General features: G+C 44.1%; 1 protein-coding gene and 1 pseudogene across 1 annotated transcript; one reads left to right on the plus strand and one right to left on the minus strand.

The window, feature by feature from the left end:
- Nucleotides 1-12, plus strand: part of LOC119008708 — a 1,137-nt pseudogene extending 1,125 nt beyond the window's left edge.
- Nucleotides 13-10,737: 10,725 nt separating this feature from the next.
- On the minus strand, nucleotides 10,738-18,979 carry gcm2 (glial cells missing transcription factor 2). The gene is made up of 8 exons (XM_037078314.1): nucleotides 18,618-18,979; nucleotides 13,760-13,823; nucleotides 13,173-13,361; nucleotides 12,964-13,076; nucleotides 12,382-12,507; nucleotides 12,048-12,304; nucleotides 11,327-11,558; nucleotides 10,738-11,081 (listed from the first exon to the last, which is right to left on the minus strand). The coding sequence occupies exons 1-8, from the start codon at nucleotides 18,708-18,710 to the stop codon at nucleotides 10,767-10,769; spliced, it is 1,389 nt and encodes a 462-aa protein (XP_036934209.1). The 5' UTR covers nucleotides 18,711-18,979; the 3' UTR covers nucleotides 10,738-10,766.
- Nucleotides 18,980-20,000: the final 1,021 nt, after the last annotated feature.

Consider the following 20,000-nt stretch of genomic DNA (forward strand, 5'->3'; position numbering starts at 1 on the left):
CCTCCTCTCACCTCCTGACCAGCCGATCATCTCTCCTCCTCCCGCTGTCTGAACAGATCGGAGCTACAAGCAGCAGAGAGAATCATCCTGATGATGTTGCTCACTTCAACCACCTCCTCTCTTACTTGTCATTCCTCTCTAAAACCATGGAACGTGCTGTCTACAACCAACTGCCCTCCTGTCTTTCAGAAAACAACCTCCTTGACCCAAATCAGTCCGGCTTCAGGACCGTTCACTCCACTGAGACGGGCCTCCCTCACGGTGATCAAGAACCTCGTCCCACTCGTCAGTCTTTGTTCTCCTCGACTTCTTTTCTGTGTTTGACAGTCGACCACCAAATCCTCCTCTCCACTCTGACTGAACATCGCTGACTCAGCTCTAACCTGGTTCACATCATACCTGACAAATTGCACCTTTATGGGCCACATGGAACGGCTCCTTGTCCAAACCCTGCCTTCTGGAAACTGGTGTCCCTCAAGGCTCAGTATCAGGACCAGTTCTGTGTTCACTGCACACTAGATCACTGGGCTCTGCAGTCACATCTCATGGATTCTCTGACCACTGTTCTGCTGACAACACCAACTGTTCCTCTCTTTCCCCTCATCCTCCTCCAACAGCCATGTTGTAACGCTCATCTCTGAATGTCTGCATCATCTCTGCTTGGACAGCTGCTCATCACCTCAAACTCAACCTGAGTAAACCTGAACTCCTCTTCATCCCAGGACAGACTGTCCTCACATGGACCTGTCAGTCACTGTCCAGGATGTCACAGTACCATCTTTGTTGAGAGCAAGGATCTTGGGCGTAATCCTCGACGATGGACTGTCCTGCACCCCCAACATCACTGCTGTGGCCCGATCCTGCAGATTTGTCCTCTACAACATCTGCAGGATCTGGTCTTTCCTCACAAAGGAGGCAGCACAACTCATGGTCCAAGCTCTGGTCATCTCCCACCTGGACTACAGTAACTCCCTCTTGGCTGGACTCTCAGCCTCTGAGACTAAAAAACTGCAGTGTGTCCAGAACGCTGCAGCGCCTCATTTACAATCTACCCAAATTCTCCCATGTGACTCTCCTCCTCCATGACCTCCACTAACTGGATCCGATTCCAGATGATGGTGCTGGACTTCAAGGACGTCAGTGGAACTGCACATGTCTACTTCTGAACGCTAGTTAGACCACACGGCCCAGAGAGAGCACCATGCTCATCTACATCAGCGGGCCGGCTGGTACCACCATCACTGAGAGCAAACAAATGTCACTCAGCAAAGTCGTGACTCTTCTCTGTTCTGGAGCCTCAGTGGTGGAATGAAGTCCCGACCAACGTCAGGACAGCAGAGTCACTCTCCATCTTCAACAAAAGACTCAAGACTCACTTGTTTGGACTTCACCTCGACCCCTCATGGCATGAATCTCTTCCACCCCTCCAAAAAAGTCGGAACCAGTTGTATGTTCATATAATCAGCACTTCTATCACAGCACTTCTGAACTTAAAGAATTACGGTCCTCAAATGACAGCTTGACAATTGTTTCTATATTTTGTTTTACTCCATTGATGGTGATGTCATGGTTTCTCTCTTGTGACAAATATACTTATTGTCAATGTAAATGTAAATGTGTCAACCCTTTATTAACCTGCTGTAACTGAGGAATGTTTCGGTTTATCTTTGTGAATCAAACATGATCTGATCTCTCTCTCTCTCTGTCTCTGTCTCTCTGTCTCTGTCTCTCTCTCTCTCTCTGTCTCTGTCTCTGTCTCTGTGTCTCTCTCTGTCTCTCTCTCTCTGTCTCTCTCTCTCTCTCTGTCTCTCTCTCTCTCTCTGTCTCTCTCTCTCTCTCTCTCTCTGTCTCTCTCTCTCTCTCTCTCTCTCTCTCTCTCTCTCTGTCTCTCTCTCTGTCTCTGTCTCTCTGTCTCTGTGTCTCTCTCTGTCTCTCTCTCTCTGTCTCTCTCTCTCTCTCTGTCTCTCTCTCTCTCTCTGTCTCTCTCTCTCTCTCTCTCTCTGTCTCTCTCTCTGTCTCTCTCTCTCTCTCTCTCTCTCCCTCTCTCTGTCTCTCTCTCTCTCTCTCTCTCTCTCTCTCTCTGTCTCTCTCTCTCTCTCTCTCTCTCTCTCTCTGTCTCTCTCTCTCTCTCTCTCTGTCTCTCTCTCTCTCTCTCTCTGTCTCTGTCTCTCTCTCTCTCTCTCTCTGTCTCTCTCTCTGTCTCTCTCTGTCTCTCTCTCTCTCTCTCTCTCTCTCTGTCTCTCTCTCTCTCTCTCTCTCTCTGTCTCTCTCTCTCTCTGTCTCTCTCTCTCTCTCTGTCTCTCTCTCTCTCTCTCTCTCTCTCTCTCTCTCTCTCTCTCTCTCTCTCTCTCTCTGTCTCTCTCTCTCTCTCTCTCTCTCTCTCTCTCTCTCTCTGTCTCTCTCTCTCTCTGTCTCTGTCTCTCTCTCTCTCTGTCTCTCTCTCTGTCTCTCTCTGTCTCTCTCTCTCTCTCTCTCTCTGTCTCTCTCTCTCTCTCTCTCTCTCTCTGTCTCTCTCTCTCTCTCTGTCTCTCTCTCTGTCTCTCTCTGTCTCTCTCTCTCTCTCTCTCTCTGTCTCTCTCTGTCTCTCTCTCTCTCTCTGTCTCTCTCTCTCTCTCTCTCTGTCTCTCTCTCTCTCTCTCTCTCTCTCTCTCTCTCTCTCTCTCTCTCTCTCTCATGTGTAGCTGGTGTCTCTCACCCTCCAGGTCCAGACCCGTCCTGTCAGTCTGGTTCTCGTCTCTTTTAAGATAAACTTCATTCTTCTTCACTCAACCACAAACACTTCCTGTTCTGTCAAAACAGCAGAAGAAGAAACAGCTGCCGCTCCCTGAAACAGCATACACTCACAGACCTCCCACTGGTCCTGGCTTCGGTACTGGTCCTGGACCTGGTTCTGATTTTGAACCTGGACCTGGTCTATCACTGATTGTGGAGCTTACAGTGTAGTCAGGTGGACCAGGTCCTGATAATCTGCCCAATCCTATCATTCATTCTTAAATCAACTGTTTACGTTACACACACACACTGTTGTTTTTATCCTGGACCCAGTCCTAGACCTGGACCCAGTCCTAGACCCGGACCCAGTCCTAGACCCGGACCTAGTCCTAGACCAGACTGTAGCCCTGGTCCTGACCTCACAATGACTTGACGTGGGCCTGACAGTGGACACTGTTCTCATGTTGTTAAATATTATGGACCTGAGTCTGATCCATTACTGGACCTGTTCCTGATGGTCCGCTGTGGTCCGTCTCTTTAAACTGAACTCTGTTTATTTTACTGCTGAAGACTGCAGCTCTCACCTGTTTCAGGTGAGCTGCTCTGAAACACACTGTCCTTTCAATGAACCACAAACTGTCTCTGAGACAGCCTACCTGTGCAGGTGAGACAGACAGACTGACAGACTTGTTGTGTGCTTGTTGAGTTAGTGCTCCCAATTATTAGATATTAATTTGTTATTTTGTGTTTATGATGGGCAAACTTAACATTTATGTTGATTGATTGATTGTTTGAGTTGATTGACTGACAGACCAGCTGTCTGATACCCATTGTGGGTGTGCCTAATAAGAAGCCTTGCATCCGCAGCTTCGAAATGTTGTGTGTAGGTGACCTGGGAAATGCAGAGCATCTCCAATTTGTGTGCTTTTCTTTTCATCCTTTGTATTCGGTGTTTAGCAGCAGAGGTTTGGATTTACAAGTGCTGTGCCGCTGTAAAGCCCTACTCTGTCTGTATCAGTGTAGTACAGTGTAATATTGCTGTAGTACAGGTGCAGTATTATGATATCTTCATGTCATGGGGGAAACTGAGCCAATCATGTTTTACTTGATAATCACCTCCTGATGTCCAATCAGATGTGTTCCTGAGGTGTGGAGGCCCGGTTGCATGCTGGGAAACATCACCTGACCTCTGGTTGTTTATTTGGATCCAAACCAGTCATACCTGTTGCCTTTTAATCTGTGTGTTTGTCCTCCATCTGTTCTCTTATCTCTTCTTCATCTCTCAGTTATCTCTTCTTCATCGCCTCATCATCGTCGCTGTCAGGACTTCTGCAAACATCACGTACGCAGAAGACCATCATGGCTGCCCGCCAGCAGCAACAGCAGCAACATGCTGGTAGCTTTGATGTGTCCTCAAAACAAACTGATGCTGAGGAACAAACGGATGAGATGAGATGACGCTAACATAAACTAGGCCGAGGGCAACATGGGCAACATGAGCAACATGAGCAACAGAGTCAACATGAGCAACACAAGCAACAGAGTCAACATGAGCAACAGAGTCAACATGAGCAACAGAGTCAACATGAGCAACACAAGCAACAGAGTCAACATGAGCAACAGAGTCAACATGAGCAACAGAGTCAACATGAGCAACACAAGCAACAGAGTCAACATGAGCAACACAAGCAACAGAGTCAACATGAGCAACAGAGTCAACATGAGCAACAGAGTCAACATGAGCAACACAAGCAACAGAGTCAACATGAGCAACAGAGTCAACATGAGCAACACGAGCAACAGAGTCAACATGAGCAACAGAGTCAACATGAGCAACAGAGTCAACATGAGCAACACGAGCAACAGAGTCAACATGAGCAACAGAGTCAACATGAGCAACACAAGCAACAGAGTCAACATGAGCAACAGAGTCAACATGAGCAACAGAGTCAACATGAGCAACACAAGCAACAGAGTCAACATGAGCAACAGAGTCAACATGAGCAACACGAGCAACAGAGTCAACATGAGCAACATGAGCAACAGAGTCAACATGAGCAACAGAGTCAACATGAGCAACATGAGCAACAGAGTCAACACGAGCAACAGAGTCAACATGAGCAACACGAGCAACAGAGTCAACATGAGCAACAGAGTCAACATGAGAAACAGAGTCAACATGAGCAACACGAGCAACAGAGTCAACATGAGCAACAGAGTCAACATGAGCAACAGAGTCAACATGAGCAACAGAGTCAACACGAGCAACAGAGTCAACATGAGCAACACGAGCAACAGAGTCAACATGAGCAACAGAGTCAACATGAGCAACATGAGCAACAGAGTCAACATGAGCAACAGAGCAACAGAGTCAACATGAGCAACACAAGCAACAGAGTCAACATGAGCAACAGAGTCAACATGAGCAACACGAGCAACAGAGTCAACATGAGCAACAGAGTCAACATGAGCAACAGAGTCAACATGAGCAACACGAGCAACAGAGTCAACATGAGCAACACGAGCAACAGAGTCAAAATGAGCAACAGAGTCAACATGAGCAACAGAGTCAACATGAGCAACAGAGTCAACACAAGCAACAGAGTCAACATGAGCAACACGAGCAACAGAGTCAACATGAGCAACAGAGTCAACATGAGCAACATGAGCAACAGAGTCAACATGAGCAACAGAGTCAACATGAGCAACAGAGTCAACATGAGCAACACGAGCAACAGAGTCAACATGAGCAACACAAGCAACAGAGTCAACATGAGCAACAGAGTCAACATGAGCAACAGAGTCAACATGAGCAACACGAGCAACAGAGTCAACATGAGCAACAGAGTCAACATGAGCAACAGAGTCAACATGAGCAACACGAGCAACAGAGTCAACATGAGCAACAGAGTCAACATGAGCAACAGAGTCAACATGAGCAACACGAGCAACAGAGTCAACATGAGAAACACGAGCAACAGAGTCAACATGAGCAACAGAGTCAACATGAGCAACAGAGTCAACACAAGCAACAGAGTCAACACGAGCAACACGAGCAACAGAGTCAACATGAGCAACAGAGTCAACATGAGCAACAGAGTCAACATGAGCAACACGAGCAACAGAGTCAACATGAGCAACAGAGTCAACATGAGCAACAGAGTCAACATGAGCAACACGAGCAACAGAGTCAACATGAGCAACAGAGTCAACATGAGCAACATGAGCAACAGAGTCAACATGAGCAACACGAGCAACAGAGTCAACATGAGCAACACGAGCAACAGAGTCAACATGAGCAACATGAGCTGCAACATCAGCAGCAGTAAACCGTAGAAAGAAGAGCTGGTAAAACGACAGATTTTTAAATGTAGTTTTTTTTAGCTAACAAACATCTGACGAGTTTCTTCTCGACATCTTGACTGAACATCCTGCTTGAGAAGGAAACACGTCTCTGTGTGAAGGACTGATCCTCAAAGATGCTCCAGCTGCTGAACTTTTTATCAGAGTTTGACTCATAAAAATCTGCTGATGTTCCAGGCAGCTGTAAACATGATGAGGCTGCTGATACACATCAGACCGGCACTGTCATGCCTCTTTAACAACACAGTACATTTCTGTGAGTCGGCCGGCGCTGATAACACTTCTCACGGCACCAAACACACCAACACACAACATGACACACACAGACACACACACAGACACACACACAGACACACACAGACTCAGACACACACAGACACACACATCACAACACACTGTGATGTTATGTTTGGTGCATTAGTGCCGTTTAGTTTCATCTTTGTTTCCAGTTTGATTTTTTGTCTTTGAAGCTGATATGATTTTCATTTCTTTCTGCAGCAGCTTTTTGTTTATAGGGGCCCCGCCTCCACCCTCCACCCTCCACCCTCCATCATCCATCATCTGTCTATCTTCTGCCCTTCTCTTTGTGTCAGCAGTGAAATCAGCTCACTTCACTGGAACTTTTGACATCACTTCAACTTGAAGTTTGATGTGAGACAATGCTGCATCTCCACCTTCACCCAACCTCCACCTCCACCGTCACAGGTTCACATTGTGTCTTGTCTGCTTGTTCACAGAATTTGGAGAGAAACAGTTACAGTTCATTGTCGTCCTTCTGTTCAGTAGATAATGTGCTCTGACTGTTGGAACTACAGCTCCCATAATGTTTGGTGGGATGTTGACAGGAAACATAATGTTTCCATGGAGTCAGTGAGTTTGCAGAGTGACAACTTAACCTGTTTTTAATTTTAGTGCATGTACATGTTCTCCAAACAAAGTGCTGAATGAGCTGTCAGCAGCTCCTGAAGAAAACTTAAAACATGAAGATGTGCTCTTTCATTCATGGATGCTGATTCTAATACACTGAATACTGAATATTGAATATTACACTGAGTATTTCCATTTTCTGCCACTTTATCCTTCAACTCCTTCTTACATGCATATATATGTATGTATATATCATCAGGAAGTGACGTCACACTGAATCAAGCACTATTTAATGGTTGTGTAGCTCATGGTCTACAGTCCACCATGCAGGTTTGTTTAAGGCATGTCCAACTCCATTTTGGGAGTTAACAAGGACAAACTGGGCCCAAAGTGAGAAGCAACATAACATAGGGCTGTATTTAGACTCTTGATTTGTTGTGGACTCGAGTAAAGCAGCTGTCCTCCTGATAAATCCTGATATTTGTTGCAATGACATTACAGCACTCGATGATCATTATCTAATCATTAAATCAGAGTGTTGGTGTGCTGTGAAGCTGCCTGTGTAGCTGCATGTGGGTCAGAAACTATAATGACACTGAGCTGTGCTGTGCGTTTCTTTACACCAGGCTGAGATTAAGCTTATACTGTGTTTCCTCTCCTGGTGTTCACGTTTCACTCAGTCAGGAGGAGACATTCATCCCTGCTGACAAACTGCAATCACTTCCTGCTGTTTATGCCTTTATACATTTATACCTTTTCTCTGTCTGTCTGTCTGTCTGTCTGTCTGTCTGTCTGTCTGCCTTCCTGTCTGTCTGTCTGTCTGTCTGTCTCTTTGTCTGTCCATGTCTCTGTTGTAAATCACAACCATGTAGCATCAAATTGAAAACATCCATTAGTGCGGAGCCACATCAGAGTGAGGGGATGGATGGATGGAGGGGCAGATGGGGGGTGAATGTGTCGTTGTTTAGAAAGGTATCTCATGTCAGCAGATGGGATGATTTATTTAGCAAAGAAAAAGAAGAAGAAGAAGAAGAAGCAGAGGGATGAAATGATTTGCGTGTGAAAAGGCGATGATGTAGATCAGCAGAGACGAAGAAAAAGATGAGGAGATAAGACGACAGGATGAGGTGATAGAATTACACAGCTCAGGATTATCTGTACCTGGTTTACAGGTGAGCGACAGATGAGGTGTTGGCTGATGAGCTGAGAGCCGCTGCAGCGTGAAGACATCCTCTTCCCCCAAGTCTGATCAGCATGTGAGTGTCAGCCAATCAGAGGAGAGAAGCTCCTTCATGAAAAGGACCTGAAACAAGTTGGACAGTCAAGCTCACACATTTCTCTTCTGGTCGGACACTCACAGCAGCTAAAGCAACTTACAGAGACGACGCTAACATGTTGAAGTTGAGCAGGTGTGATGTCCACATTGTTAACCATCTTGGTTTGGTTTGTTAACATGCTAACGTTAACTCAGCTGAAGCACTCTGAACACTCACCTGGAAACCTGCAATCTAATCCAGCACTTAAACTCACCAGTACCTGAACCCACACCTACAGACTCACCTGGTGCTCTCAGCTGTCTGGAACAAACCATTTTAAACAGTTGTCAGTGAGTTGTGTGGTTTTTTTTTGTTTTTGTGTGTGTGTGTGTGTTAATGTAAACTGAAGGCAGGTAACGAGTGAGGCGAGGTAAAGGGCAAAGGAAGGCGTGGGTGTAATGGAAGGTAGTGACAGTCAGTCGGAGGGTTTCAGAGGTTCAGTCTGAGGACAGCGCACTGACTCCTGTCCCGACGCGTTCATGTCAAAACAACATTTATTACTCACACACACTGAAGCCAGTCGGCGTCCAAACACCAGCGCTTTGATCCTCTGCTTCAGGTTCTCACTCTGAGGCTCTGGACCCAGGAGGGGCCGGGGGACACCTGTGGGGGGTCTGCACACTGTTACATCCAGAAGACATGAAAACTTCTCAGTCTGGTTCTCATGTTCGTCCTGCGGGACGTCTGACTCAGACGCTTTGAACCACATCAATAACAAGATGTAATCAAAAGGCTGCTGGAGGACTGAACAACAACATGCAGTCTCAGCTCTGCTATTGATTAGCAGTAGCAGGTCACTGGCTAATTAACTGCATTAGTTATTATGATCAGCAGAAAGAGTTTAAAGCTTAATTACCTCCAGTCAACAGCCAGGACAGACAGGAGGACAGACAGTAGAATAGAGAGGAGGACAGACAGGAGGACAGAAGGAGGATGGACAGGAGGACAGACAGTAGAATAGAGAGGAGGACAGACAGGAGGACAGAAGGAGGATGGACAGGAGGACAGACAGTAGAATAGAGAGGAGGACAGACAGAACATGAACACATGACAGAAACGTGTCACATTTAATCGTGCTGAATGTTTAGTTTGGCTGCATATAAACCTGTAGACGTGATATCATGTCCTCAGTGTCACAGTAACCCTGTACTGACTGTTTCACTGTCTGGACCTGAGAGTTTGACTCTGTAACTTACAATCCTCAGTCAGAAAATCTGCTCGTTTGACCCTAAAGGCCAACATTAGACGAACCTGTGTCACTGATTGTTGTCTGAGTAAGAGAGTCGACAGCAGTCTGTACAGCAGTTTGTTTAATGTGACTCTTCAGTTCAGACAGAAGCATTTTGACATATTTTCATGTCACAGATCTTTTCAGTCAACAACTGTTTGATTCAGTTCATTTGTTCTTTCATTTATCAACACATAGTTTCACACAGTCAGTCAGTCCATACAGTTTCACTGACTCAATAAATAACCCAAATGACAGAAGCACACGGCCCATGTGCTCTCTGAAGGAAGCATTTAAACACTAGATCTAATATTTCATCATTTTAATTGATCAGATCAGAAATCAGGGAGGCTTCTTACTAAAGTATATTCACATAAAAAACACTAGACACAAACACCTGCTTCCTCTGAGGTAATTTGTGGTTCAACGTAATCCCAAAATAATGAGTCCTGAATTAGACAACGGGTCACTTGGAGTTGAAGCTTTCTGAAGACTCATGATCCACACCTGCGTGACACCTGTGTGACACCTCTGTCGCCGCTGAGCCCAAATACGATCATCTGTACTGTGTCAGCAGATGAAAACATTTAAAGGGACAGTTCACAAAGAGAGTAAAACTCAGTCCTCCTCTCCTCCTCCTGTTGATATAAAGTCAGGTGAAGTGTGGTAGTCCACAGAACAGTTCTGGAGCTTCACAGTAAAACAGAATTGCAGCATTCTGCTGAACAACTGAAGCAGCTGGAGAAGCTTCTGGAAACATCACCTCACTGTCCATCAGCACCACGGTGATGATAATTCCAATCTGTTGACAAAGTTTTCACTACTTTCTGTCCTGAAGGAGGCACCGGAGGAAAACTGGAGCTGGATGGAAAAAGTTCTTCCTGCGGGAGCATGGAAGTTCTCCATAAATGTCTTTAAACGGGTTAGTCCTGACGAGTCACATCCTCTCAGATCCTGAACGTCCAGTTGCAGCAGTTGTTCAGTTCATCTACTGAAGAGTTTGTGATACACAAAGTCTCTGTTGCAGCAGCTGTGTCAGTTGTGTTGGGGTAGGTGGTAGTCATGGTTACAGTAGTCATGGTTATGGTGGTGTGGGTGGTGCTGCCTCAGTAGTCGTCATAGCGGTACGTGTTGGGGTAGGTGGTAGTCATGGTTACAGTAGTCATGGTTATGGTGGTGTGGGTGGTGCTGCCTCAGTAGTCGTCATAGCGGTACGTGTTGGGGTAGGTGGTAGTCATGGTTACAGTAGTCATGGTTATGGTGGTGTGGGTGGTGCTGCCTCAGTAGTCATCATAGCGGTACGTGTTGGGGTACGCATAGCGGTAATCGTAGCCATCAGCTCGCTCTGTTTTGGTCTGCAGAGGTTCGGGCTGGAAGGACAGAGACTTAATGACTCCACCTGACTCCTCCATCAGCTTCACCTCAGTGGAGTACGAGGAGGAGGAGGCATCGTCCATCAGCGAAGAGCAGCCAGGGAGGCCTGGAGGCTTCGGGGGGGGGCAGGGCTGGTAGGACGGGAGGCCAGCAGCAGGTTTAGGACAGGGCTGATAGGACGGGAGCGATGCAGAAGGCTTTGGACAGGGCTGATAGGAGACCTGAAGAGGAGGATCAACACTGGGATCAATGAGACAGGTAAAGTTTAGAGACACTCAGGAGCCAGAGTCTGACAGCCAATGAGAGGAGACCAGGGCCCCAGGTGTTTCTGTGCTCACAGTTTGGCTCCACCTCTTTCGTGGGTACCTGACAGGAAGAGGCATGTTCACTCCTTAGACACTACTCTCCTCTGATTGGCTCACAGGTCTGAGGTCTGCAGTAGAACCCCCTGATGACCTCTACTCACCTTGGTCGTCGTGGTGATGATGGTCTGCAGTGCTGCGGGCGACCCAGGGGCATTGCTGGGGTAACGGCAGGGGTACTCTGTGCTGTAGTAGTGGTGGTTGTCACTGTAGGGGGTGGAGCTCTTCAACAGGTCCTTCCAGCCTGCAGGAGGCTTCGTCTGAGGGTCGAAGGAGGAGGAGGAGAGAGGAGCTGATGACGAAGAGGAGGAGGAGGAACCCAGGACAGGGGCCACCCTGGAAACAAACCAGGATTTAGGTTAGACCTTTTAGATCACCAAAAACTGAAACCCATTCAGATCTGTTTGCATCACCGGGATCTGGATTAAAGTGTTCTCAGTTTGGTTTAAAACTGTTCTGGGGGCGCCGCATAGCTCAGTCGGTAGCGCGTGCGACCCATGTGCCGAGGCTCTGCAGCGGACCCGGGTTCGACTCCCGGCCCGGGTCCCTTTGCTGCGTGTCACTCCCCGTCTCTTACCCTGTTTCCTGTCCAACTCTTCAGCTGCTCTATCAAAATAAGGCCAAAAAAATACTTTAAAAAAAAAAAACTGTTCTGGATCTGGATTAAGCGTTCTGGATTAAGATGTTATGGATCTGGTTTAAACTGTTCTGGATTTAAACCTGTGTAGAATCTATGATCCGTGATCTTAGGCTCTTCAGAATCAGAATCTGGACCAGATCTGTTTACACTGCTTGGCCCTGAATGAGAGTGAGTGTGAGGCTGACCTGGGGTCACAGAGGTCAGAGGTCACAGGATACGAAGGCGAGGTCAGGTATCCCTGGAACTCATAGCCGGGTCGGCCCATGTAAAGTCTGGGATTTGCTGGTTTCTGAAGTGCGGACGGAGCATCTCCCAGTGCATTATGGGGGTTGTAGTAGGGCTCTGGACTCTGAAATGCAGGGTAATGCTGGGGGTAGTTCGGCTCGATGAAGGAGATTCTGTCTGATGGGTCAACACAGGAGAGGAGAGCAGGGCCCAGAGCCTGAAACACAAAACAAACAAATGAACAAACAACAAAACAACAATTAACATACAGCTGTTGTTGTTTGTTTCTGTTACCTGTGTTTCGATAAGTCGTCTTTTTGGTGTGAATGGCGGCGAGCTGACTCGTCTCTTCACTGAACTTCTTCTGGCTTCAGTTTCAGACTTGGACTCTGGTCTGGGATGATCATGGACTCCTTTAGCCTGACGGAACCAAAAACAACAACAGTTAGACCCTCAGTATCAGTCTGGTTTGCCTTCCAGGATCTGGTTCAAACCTATTTAAATGTCCAGATCTAGACTTTTCGTTTTTCCTTTCGTACACATTAGGATTTGGTTTAGTCTTGTTCAGTCTCACAGGACCTTGTTCAAAGCGATTCAGACTTTAGGATGTTTAGAGTTTAGACTGCCTGCCAGGATCTGGTTTTAACAGATTTAGACATCCAGGACCTCACATTGTCAGAATTTGGATTAAACCCATGTGCCTGGATATGGTTTACATCTTTGGCTTCTGCGATCTAGTTAAGACCTGTTCAGACTGTTTAAGAATCTGGACTGGACCTTAACTCTGCCAACATCTGGTTCAAATGTAGTTAGATGAACAGCTGTTGTTCAGGATAAGCTAGCATGATAGCATGTGTAAAGGGTGAAGCTGGTGACCTGGAAGAAAATGGCCTTCCCATCGACTCGCCAGAAGTTGGTGACGGGGTAACCGCTGTGACCGCGACACGGCAGCAGCTCCAGTGAGGCGTTACAGCTCGGACACAGCTTCTCTGAAACACACAGAGTGAACACGGCTAGAACATTAACTGGTTCTGGTTTGGGTTCTCAGACACAGGTGAACATTAATTGTCTCTAGTTCTTCTCACTCTGCTGTTTCTGCCGGGCCTTGTCACAGATTGCAGGGCGGAGCTGCAGTCTGGAGCCGTCGGGCAGCGTGCAGCCTCGAGAACAGACCACCACGCCGAGACACGACTTCTTCAGGATCTGACAGTTGTGGTTATTGGTGTTTCTCATTGCCCAGCCGGAGAGATGTCGCTGAGCATTCTTATCTTCAGCTACAAACAAACAGCAGTTACTGTTAGCTTTAAATGGCTAGTTAGAGTTAGCTTGCAGGGGCAACTGAGCAGAAAGTCATTGCCCAAACTGTTGATGATGAATTAGCTTCAGCTTGAATAATGAAACAAGCTAAAGGTACAAATGATGTGTTCAGCTAGCTTCAACTGTTAGCATTCTGTTCTTCAGCTGGGGAACAATAAGCTAACCAACAGTTACTTTCTGAGATTCAGGCCCAATCCCAACATATCCTTGATACCTGTACCTTTAGCCCCTCCCCCTCTGTTCAGTGTGTTTAGTCCAGGTGTGTACTGGTTCTTGTTGGGGAAGATGTGTTGTAATTCGCCTGACAGATTTGAACCCCTCCCCCTTTAACTGTGGCGAGCAGACTGAGACTCACCGCTGTAGATGAACCGCACGTAACCGTCCGTCCACTCCTGGAACGGGTCGAACTGCTTTGTGTCCTGCAGACAGGCAGGCAGACAGGCAGACAGACAGACAGGCAGGCAGACAGGCAGACAGACAGACAGACAGGCAGGCAGACAGGCAGACAGACAGACAGGCAGACAGACAGGCAGACAGACAGGCAGGCAGGCAGGCAGACAGGCAGACAGGCAGACAGACAGACAGGCAGACAGGCAGACAGACAGACAGACAGGCAGACAGGCAGACAGACAGACAGGCAGACAGGCAGACAGACAGGCAGACAGGCAGGCAGACAGGCAGGCAGACAGACAGACAGGCAGACAGGCAGACAGGCAGACAGGCAGGCAGACAGACAGACAGACAGACAGGCAGACAGGCAGACAGACAGACAGACAGACAGACATTATTATTACCGTTATTATTGTTTCACATGTGATGAAGCTTTCATCCCAGTGAGTTAACACAGTAACTCAACGTCCACTTACTGGTCCAGAGCTTTCTACAGATGAAGCTTCATTAACTGTGTTAATGTGTCCTGTAGCGATACCGCCCATCAGATCACTAACAGATCAATAATATGTTGACTGTTTTAACTGCTTCTCTGTATTGACGATGACACATCAGATGTGTGTGTGTGTATGTGTGATCACAGATATTGATCAGTGTGAGAGCTGACTGGATCAGCTGTTCCACCTGAGAAACCAAAATATGAAAACCAGTTTTTACTGTTTGAGCATCAACAGAAAGTTGCGTGTCAGCAGCTTCACACACACACACACACACACACACACACACACACACACACACACACACACACACACTCTCACACACACACACACACACACAGCAACCTTCACAGAACCTTCAGAAACAGTAAATAAACGTTAAAGTAGGAGTGAAGCTGCTGTTACGACAGTTTTATAAATAAGTCACAGATTTGATATTAATGAGTCGTCATACTTGAATATTTAATGATTTGAGCTTGTCACAGTTTATAATTACTGACTGCTTTGATCAGAACTTCTTGATCAGAAGTCTCTTGAGTTTTAAAAAAAAAACAAAAAAACACTAAAAACATTTTATCGCAATAAAAATGGAATAATCTAAATTTAGAAACGCACAAAACAGAAACTCCACCCGAGAAACATGACGGACTGCAGCCTCCAACCAAACTCTTGTTAGTGGCTGCAGTCCGTCACGTTTCTCAGGAAAGGCTGATTTATTGAAACACATTTTATGATCGAGTGATTTCAGTTAAAAAGTAAATAAATATAAATGAAATGTTGTATGAAACATTTAAAGAGCAGACGTGAAGATAACAGACAGAGTGATAACATCCGTCTGCTGTCAGGAGGAGTTCTGCTGGACGGGTCGGTATTCTGTCAATATCTGATATTTTATTGGTTATTTTAGGACACAGAAGATCAAAAATACTAAATATGAAATTAATGTAAGAAATACAAGTTAACAGTTTAATGAATAAATCCAATGAGACACTTTGTGATTTTCTTAAATATGTAATAAATTGTACAGAGTTTGGTTGGAGGCTGGTTAACATGACATGAAGATGAGTTTATTAACAGGCGACTGTTTCATCTGATTTTATACAAAAAACAATGTTCAGGTTTGATTATTGATCATCTTTAGAAATAAAGTTTATCATTATCATTATTATTAGGATTACTTATTACACCTCCTGCTCATTAACTTCATTAAAACATCATCTGTTAGAGTTTCTCTAAAAATGTTCAACACGTTTCATTTGTCATCATCTGAATTTAACTCCACCTGAGAAAAGATGGAGACTCCAACCAAACTCTGTACAATTGATCAGTATTTTGGGAAATCGCTAAATGTTACATTTGACCTCTTCAGTCATCTGTTGACTTGTGTTTCCTGTCAGTATGTTTCTATACATCTCTAATCGTGTTTGTAAAATCCTGCTCTGACTGAAACAAACTGAGTCTCCAGCTGAGTGACGATGGACCAAAACTCTGAACATTTTTCTGAGTGTTTAGAGAAACGTCCAACCCGTCCAATGTCCAGAAACATGAGAGGAAACACAGTCAAACATCGTCTGATAGGATTATCTTCAGGAGAAGAGATTTACCGACTGGAGTTTGGTTTGGAGTGATGTCACTCTTCTCTGTCAAACATTTATCAGCTGATCATTAAACATAAATCTCTTTATGTCTGTGAGTGAAATGACTAAATGAGGTTTTTGGTTTCATTACTCGTCTATGAAATGTTTTAGTTTGTTTTTATTGTTAATAGATGAAAATTGAAGTCACTGTGTTGAGCGTGTTGATGTCTGCGTGACCAGACTGTCGATCATGGAGCTCATTGTCATGAATGTGTTCTGGTTCAGACCGACAGCTCTGATCTCATCGCGTTCTTATTATCTTTAATAATGATCGTAGCTTTTAACTCGGTCACTTGTTATACTCAACCTGCTGGTGGTGTTTATTAGAATGTGTGTTTCTGTTTTAGATGATGACTTTATGGAAAGTGAAAGTGTTCCTTTTTTACACATGTTGAGTCAAAGGACACATGTCAGGTTCACCCCACACACTGAAACAACATGTCTGAACTCTGATCCTGCACAGGGAAACAAAACTGCTCTATTTAAACAGGCTAAAAATTAGAGTTTGGTTTGAGGCTGCAGTGAAACATGTCTCTGGAAAGTCAGAGGTTCAGCAACATGAAGAGGAGTTTACAGACATTATGGTCTGAAGGATAATAACACAATAATAACATTATTATTATTATTATTATTATTGTTATTGTTATTGTTATTATTATTATTATTATTATTATTATTATTATTATTATTATCAATAATGATAATAATAATAATAATAATAATAATAATAATAATAATAATAATAATAATAAGTTTATTATCATTATCATGTTATTATCATTCAGACCATTCGTCACGTTTCTCAGGAAAGGCTGATTTATTGAAACACATTTTATGATCGAGTGATTTCAGTTAAAAAGTAAATAAATATAAATGAAATGTTGTATGAAACATTTAATGAGCAGACGTGAAGATAACAGACAGAGTGATAACATCCGTCTGCTGTCAGGAGGAGTTCTGCTGGACGGGTCGGTATTCTGTCTATATCTGATATTTTATTGGTTATTTTAGGACACAGACTTTAAATCAACATGTGGAGTTTTACAGTAAAAGGAAACTGAATCATTCATTGTCTGCATGTCGAACAGAAACGTGAGAAGTGATGCAGCTTTTATAAAAATATTTTATATATATACATGTATCACATTATATAATATATATAATATGATGCATGTATGTGTGTATATATATGTATATATATAAATTGTATTATAGCTATAGCTATGATGTTCTATGTTCAGATGAGGAGTACAAAGTTTTTTACGTTTTAAAAGTGGAGTTTATTTTTACTGTAAAGAAGAAAAGAGGATTTTGTGTTTCGAATCTTCAGTTAAACGTCCAAACGTGTGAAATCATTCAGACTTTAAATTCAACAGTTGATCGTGTCACTGATCCTTGTCAGCAGATCAATGAATCAAACAGCAGCTGTTTCACTTGTTAGTCAAAAATCAATTGGTCATTTTTAGAGAAACTCTAACAGATGATGTTTTAATGAAGTTAATGAGCAGGAGGTGTAATAAGTAATCCTAATAATAATGATAATGATAAACTTTATTTCTAAAGATGATCAATAATCAAACCTGAACATTGTTTTTTGTATAAAATCAGATGAAACAGTCGCCTGTTAATAAACTCATCTTCATGTCATGTTAACCAGCCTCCAACCAAACTCTGTACAATTTATTACATATTTAAGAAAATCACAAAGTGTCTCATTGGATTTATTCATTAAACTGTTAACTTGTATTTCTTACATTAATTTCATATTTAGTATTTTTGATCTTCTGTGTCCTAAAATAACCAATAAAATATCAGATATTGACAGAATACCGACCCGTCCAGCAGAACTCCTCCTGACAGCAGACGGATGTTATCACTCTGTCTGTTATCTTCACGTCTGCTCTTTAAATGTTTCATACAACATTTCATTTATATTTATTTACTTTTTAACTGAAATCACTCGATCATAAAATGTGTTTCAATAAATCAGCCTTTCCTGAGAAACGTGACGGACTGCAGCCAGACTCTAACAACATTATTATTAACAATAATAATAACATACATAACATGGTTTATTACCCAAACCCTATTATTAATTATTATTATTATTATTATTATTATTATTATTATTATTATTATTATTAGTAGTAGTAGTAGTAGTAGTAGTAGTAGTAGTAGTAGTAGTAGTAACACCATCATGTTGCCGAACCTCTCACTTTGCAGAAACATTTTTCACTAATCTTTTCAAACCAATCCAATTGAACTCTGTTCAATTTTTTGTCTATTTAAGAGAATCTCAGATGTGGATTTGCTGTCTGTGGTCGCTGATCCGGGTTTTATGGAACCTGGTCCTCAGCTCGTGAAGCCCGAGCCGTCGGCTGCAGCCGCCAGTCGAACCCGCTGTGTGTTCTGGTGTATTTAAGAAACGGGGTTTATTTTATGGATCGTTTGTTCTGCAGATGTTTGGTTCTGTCACGTGTCTCGATCTTTAAAATTGACCGTGAATCCGTTCTGTGGGCGGAAACATGCTGATCAATCTGATGAAACAAGAATCTGATTGTCTCAGTCAGAACTTTATTAATTTTCACTGACTTTAATAAAATGATGGATTCTGTCAGAACTCAGTCTCATTGATACTCTGCCTTTCCCGCATCTACCTGTCCATATCGATCAGTGACTGATCAGTTACCTGTGGCAGTTTGGGGTCGTTGATGTCCCACGTGAACTTCATCCCGACCGAGCACACACAGTCCGCCTCTTCGCGCTCCTCCGCCCGAGACATCCTCCTACCACTGGTCCTGCTCCTGCTCCTGCTCCTGGTGCCTGTCCCGGTCCTGGTTCTTGTGATGGTTCTGATCCAGGTTCACACTGACGGTAATGACGTCATATCAGTGGGTAAAAAACAGTCCGAAGTCAAAGAGAAATAAAGTTTGGATGTGAAAAGTTTCAGACCGGAAGTTTTTCAAGTTTAAAACTTTAGTTTGTCAAGTTTAACAAATGAAACTAAAGAGTCCGCGCGGCTGCTCCGGACAGCGCGTGCAGCTCCGCTGAGTCTCAGGTAAGAGTGAGGGACAGGTGAGAGACAGGCGCGAGCTCACCGGGGAGAGGGCGGGGCCAAAACAGGTTCCTACTTATCACTAAATATGATTATTGATAGGATCATTGAAACACGAAACAAAAACTTTTATTAAAAATCATCTTCTGTTTCCAGTTTCTGTCTAATGCTTAAACACTAAAAGTATCACAACCTCTAACTTCGGTGGCCGCGCACTAAACAAAAGCGCCAACTGGGCAAACACAACATACGCTTTGCACTGTGTTTGAAATTCTCCAACACACTTCTTGCAAAACACTACACAATGTTTTTTACACATGACAAAACACATCGATTTAAAATACAAAACACAACTAAAACTGGAAAAGTGCACAGACTCACACACATGAAAATATTCAAACTCTAATTGTTGACCAATGAGTCTAAACCATAGCACTATGAATACACCTGATGAGAGGAGCAGCCCCAGTTTGTCATCATCTGGGATAATGTCAGTTTCCATCGGGCTGCTCTGGTCCGGACCGGTTCACCAACCATAATAGATTTATTGCACTCAACTTGCCACCATAAACTCCATTTTTGAATCGCATTGAGGAGTTCTTGTCAGCATGATGCTGCTCGATGCCCACATGCCTCTTCTACCAGCCATGGAAGAGGCATGCGGCGACACTGAGCTGGGGTCCATACAGGGTTGGTTCCGGCATGCAAGGAGATATTTCCCCTGTTGCTTGGCGAGGGAGGACATGATGCCTGTGATGTGGACGAGGTGATGTGGCCAAATGCCAACAGGAGACAGGATCCACAGCTAAATGTCTTCCAATCACTCCCTTACAACACTGTGTTTTGCCATGTCTTTATGTTTGTTTGTTTTGTTTTGTTTTGTTTTGTTTTTTTACTTTTGCAAAAACCTGAAAAAAAAAATCTGAAGCGTTTCCATTTTATTTTCATGTGTCTAGATCAACTGTAGTGGATCAATGTTTCACACAAAAAAAATCTGTATGAGACTTTTAAAGTCAA

Source organism: Acanthopagrus latus, chromosome 19 (genome assembly GCF_904848185.1).
Source record: "Acanthopagrus latus isolate v.2019 chromosome 19, fAcaLat1.1, whole genome shotgun sequence".
NCBI lineage: Eukaryota > Metazoa > Chordata > Actinopteri > Spariformes > Sparidae > Acanthopagrus > Acanthopagrus latus.

Excerpts from the sequence above, each read along its gene's own strand:
- gcm2 (XM_037078314.1), bottom strand. The coding sequence starts at position 18,710 with ATGTCTCGGGCGGAGGAGCGCGAAGAGGCGGACTGTGTGTGCTCGGTC. Across the intron at positions 13,824-18,617 it reads ACGACCCCAAACTGCCACAG|GACACAAAGCAGTTCGACCC; the intron begins GTAACTGATCAG and ends GCCTGTCTGCAG. Across the intron at positions 11,082-11,326 it reads TCATCACCACGACGACCAAG|GTCTCCTATCAGCCCTGTCC; the intron begins GTGAGTAGAGGT and ends CCTCCTCTTCAG.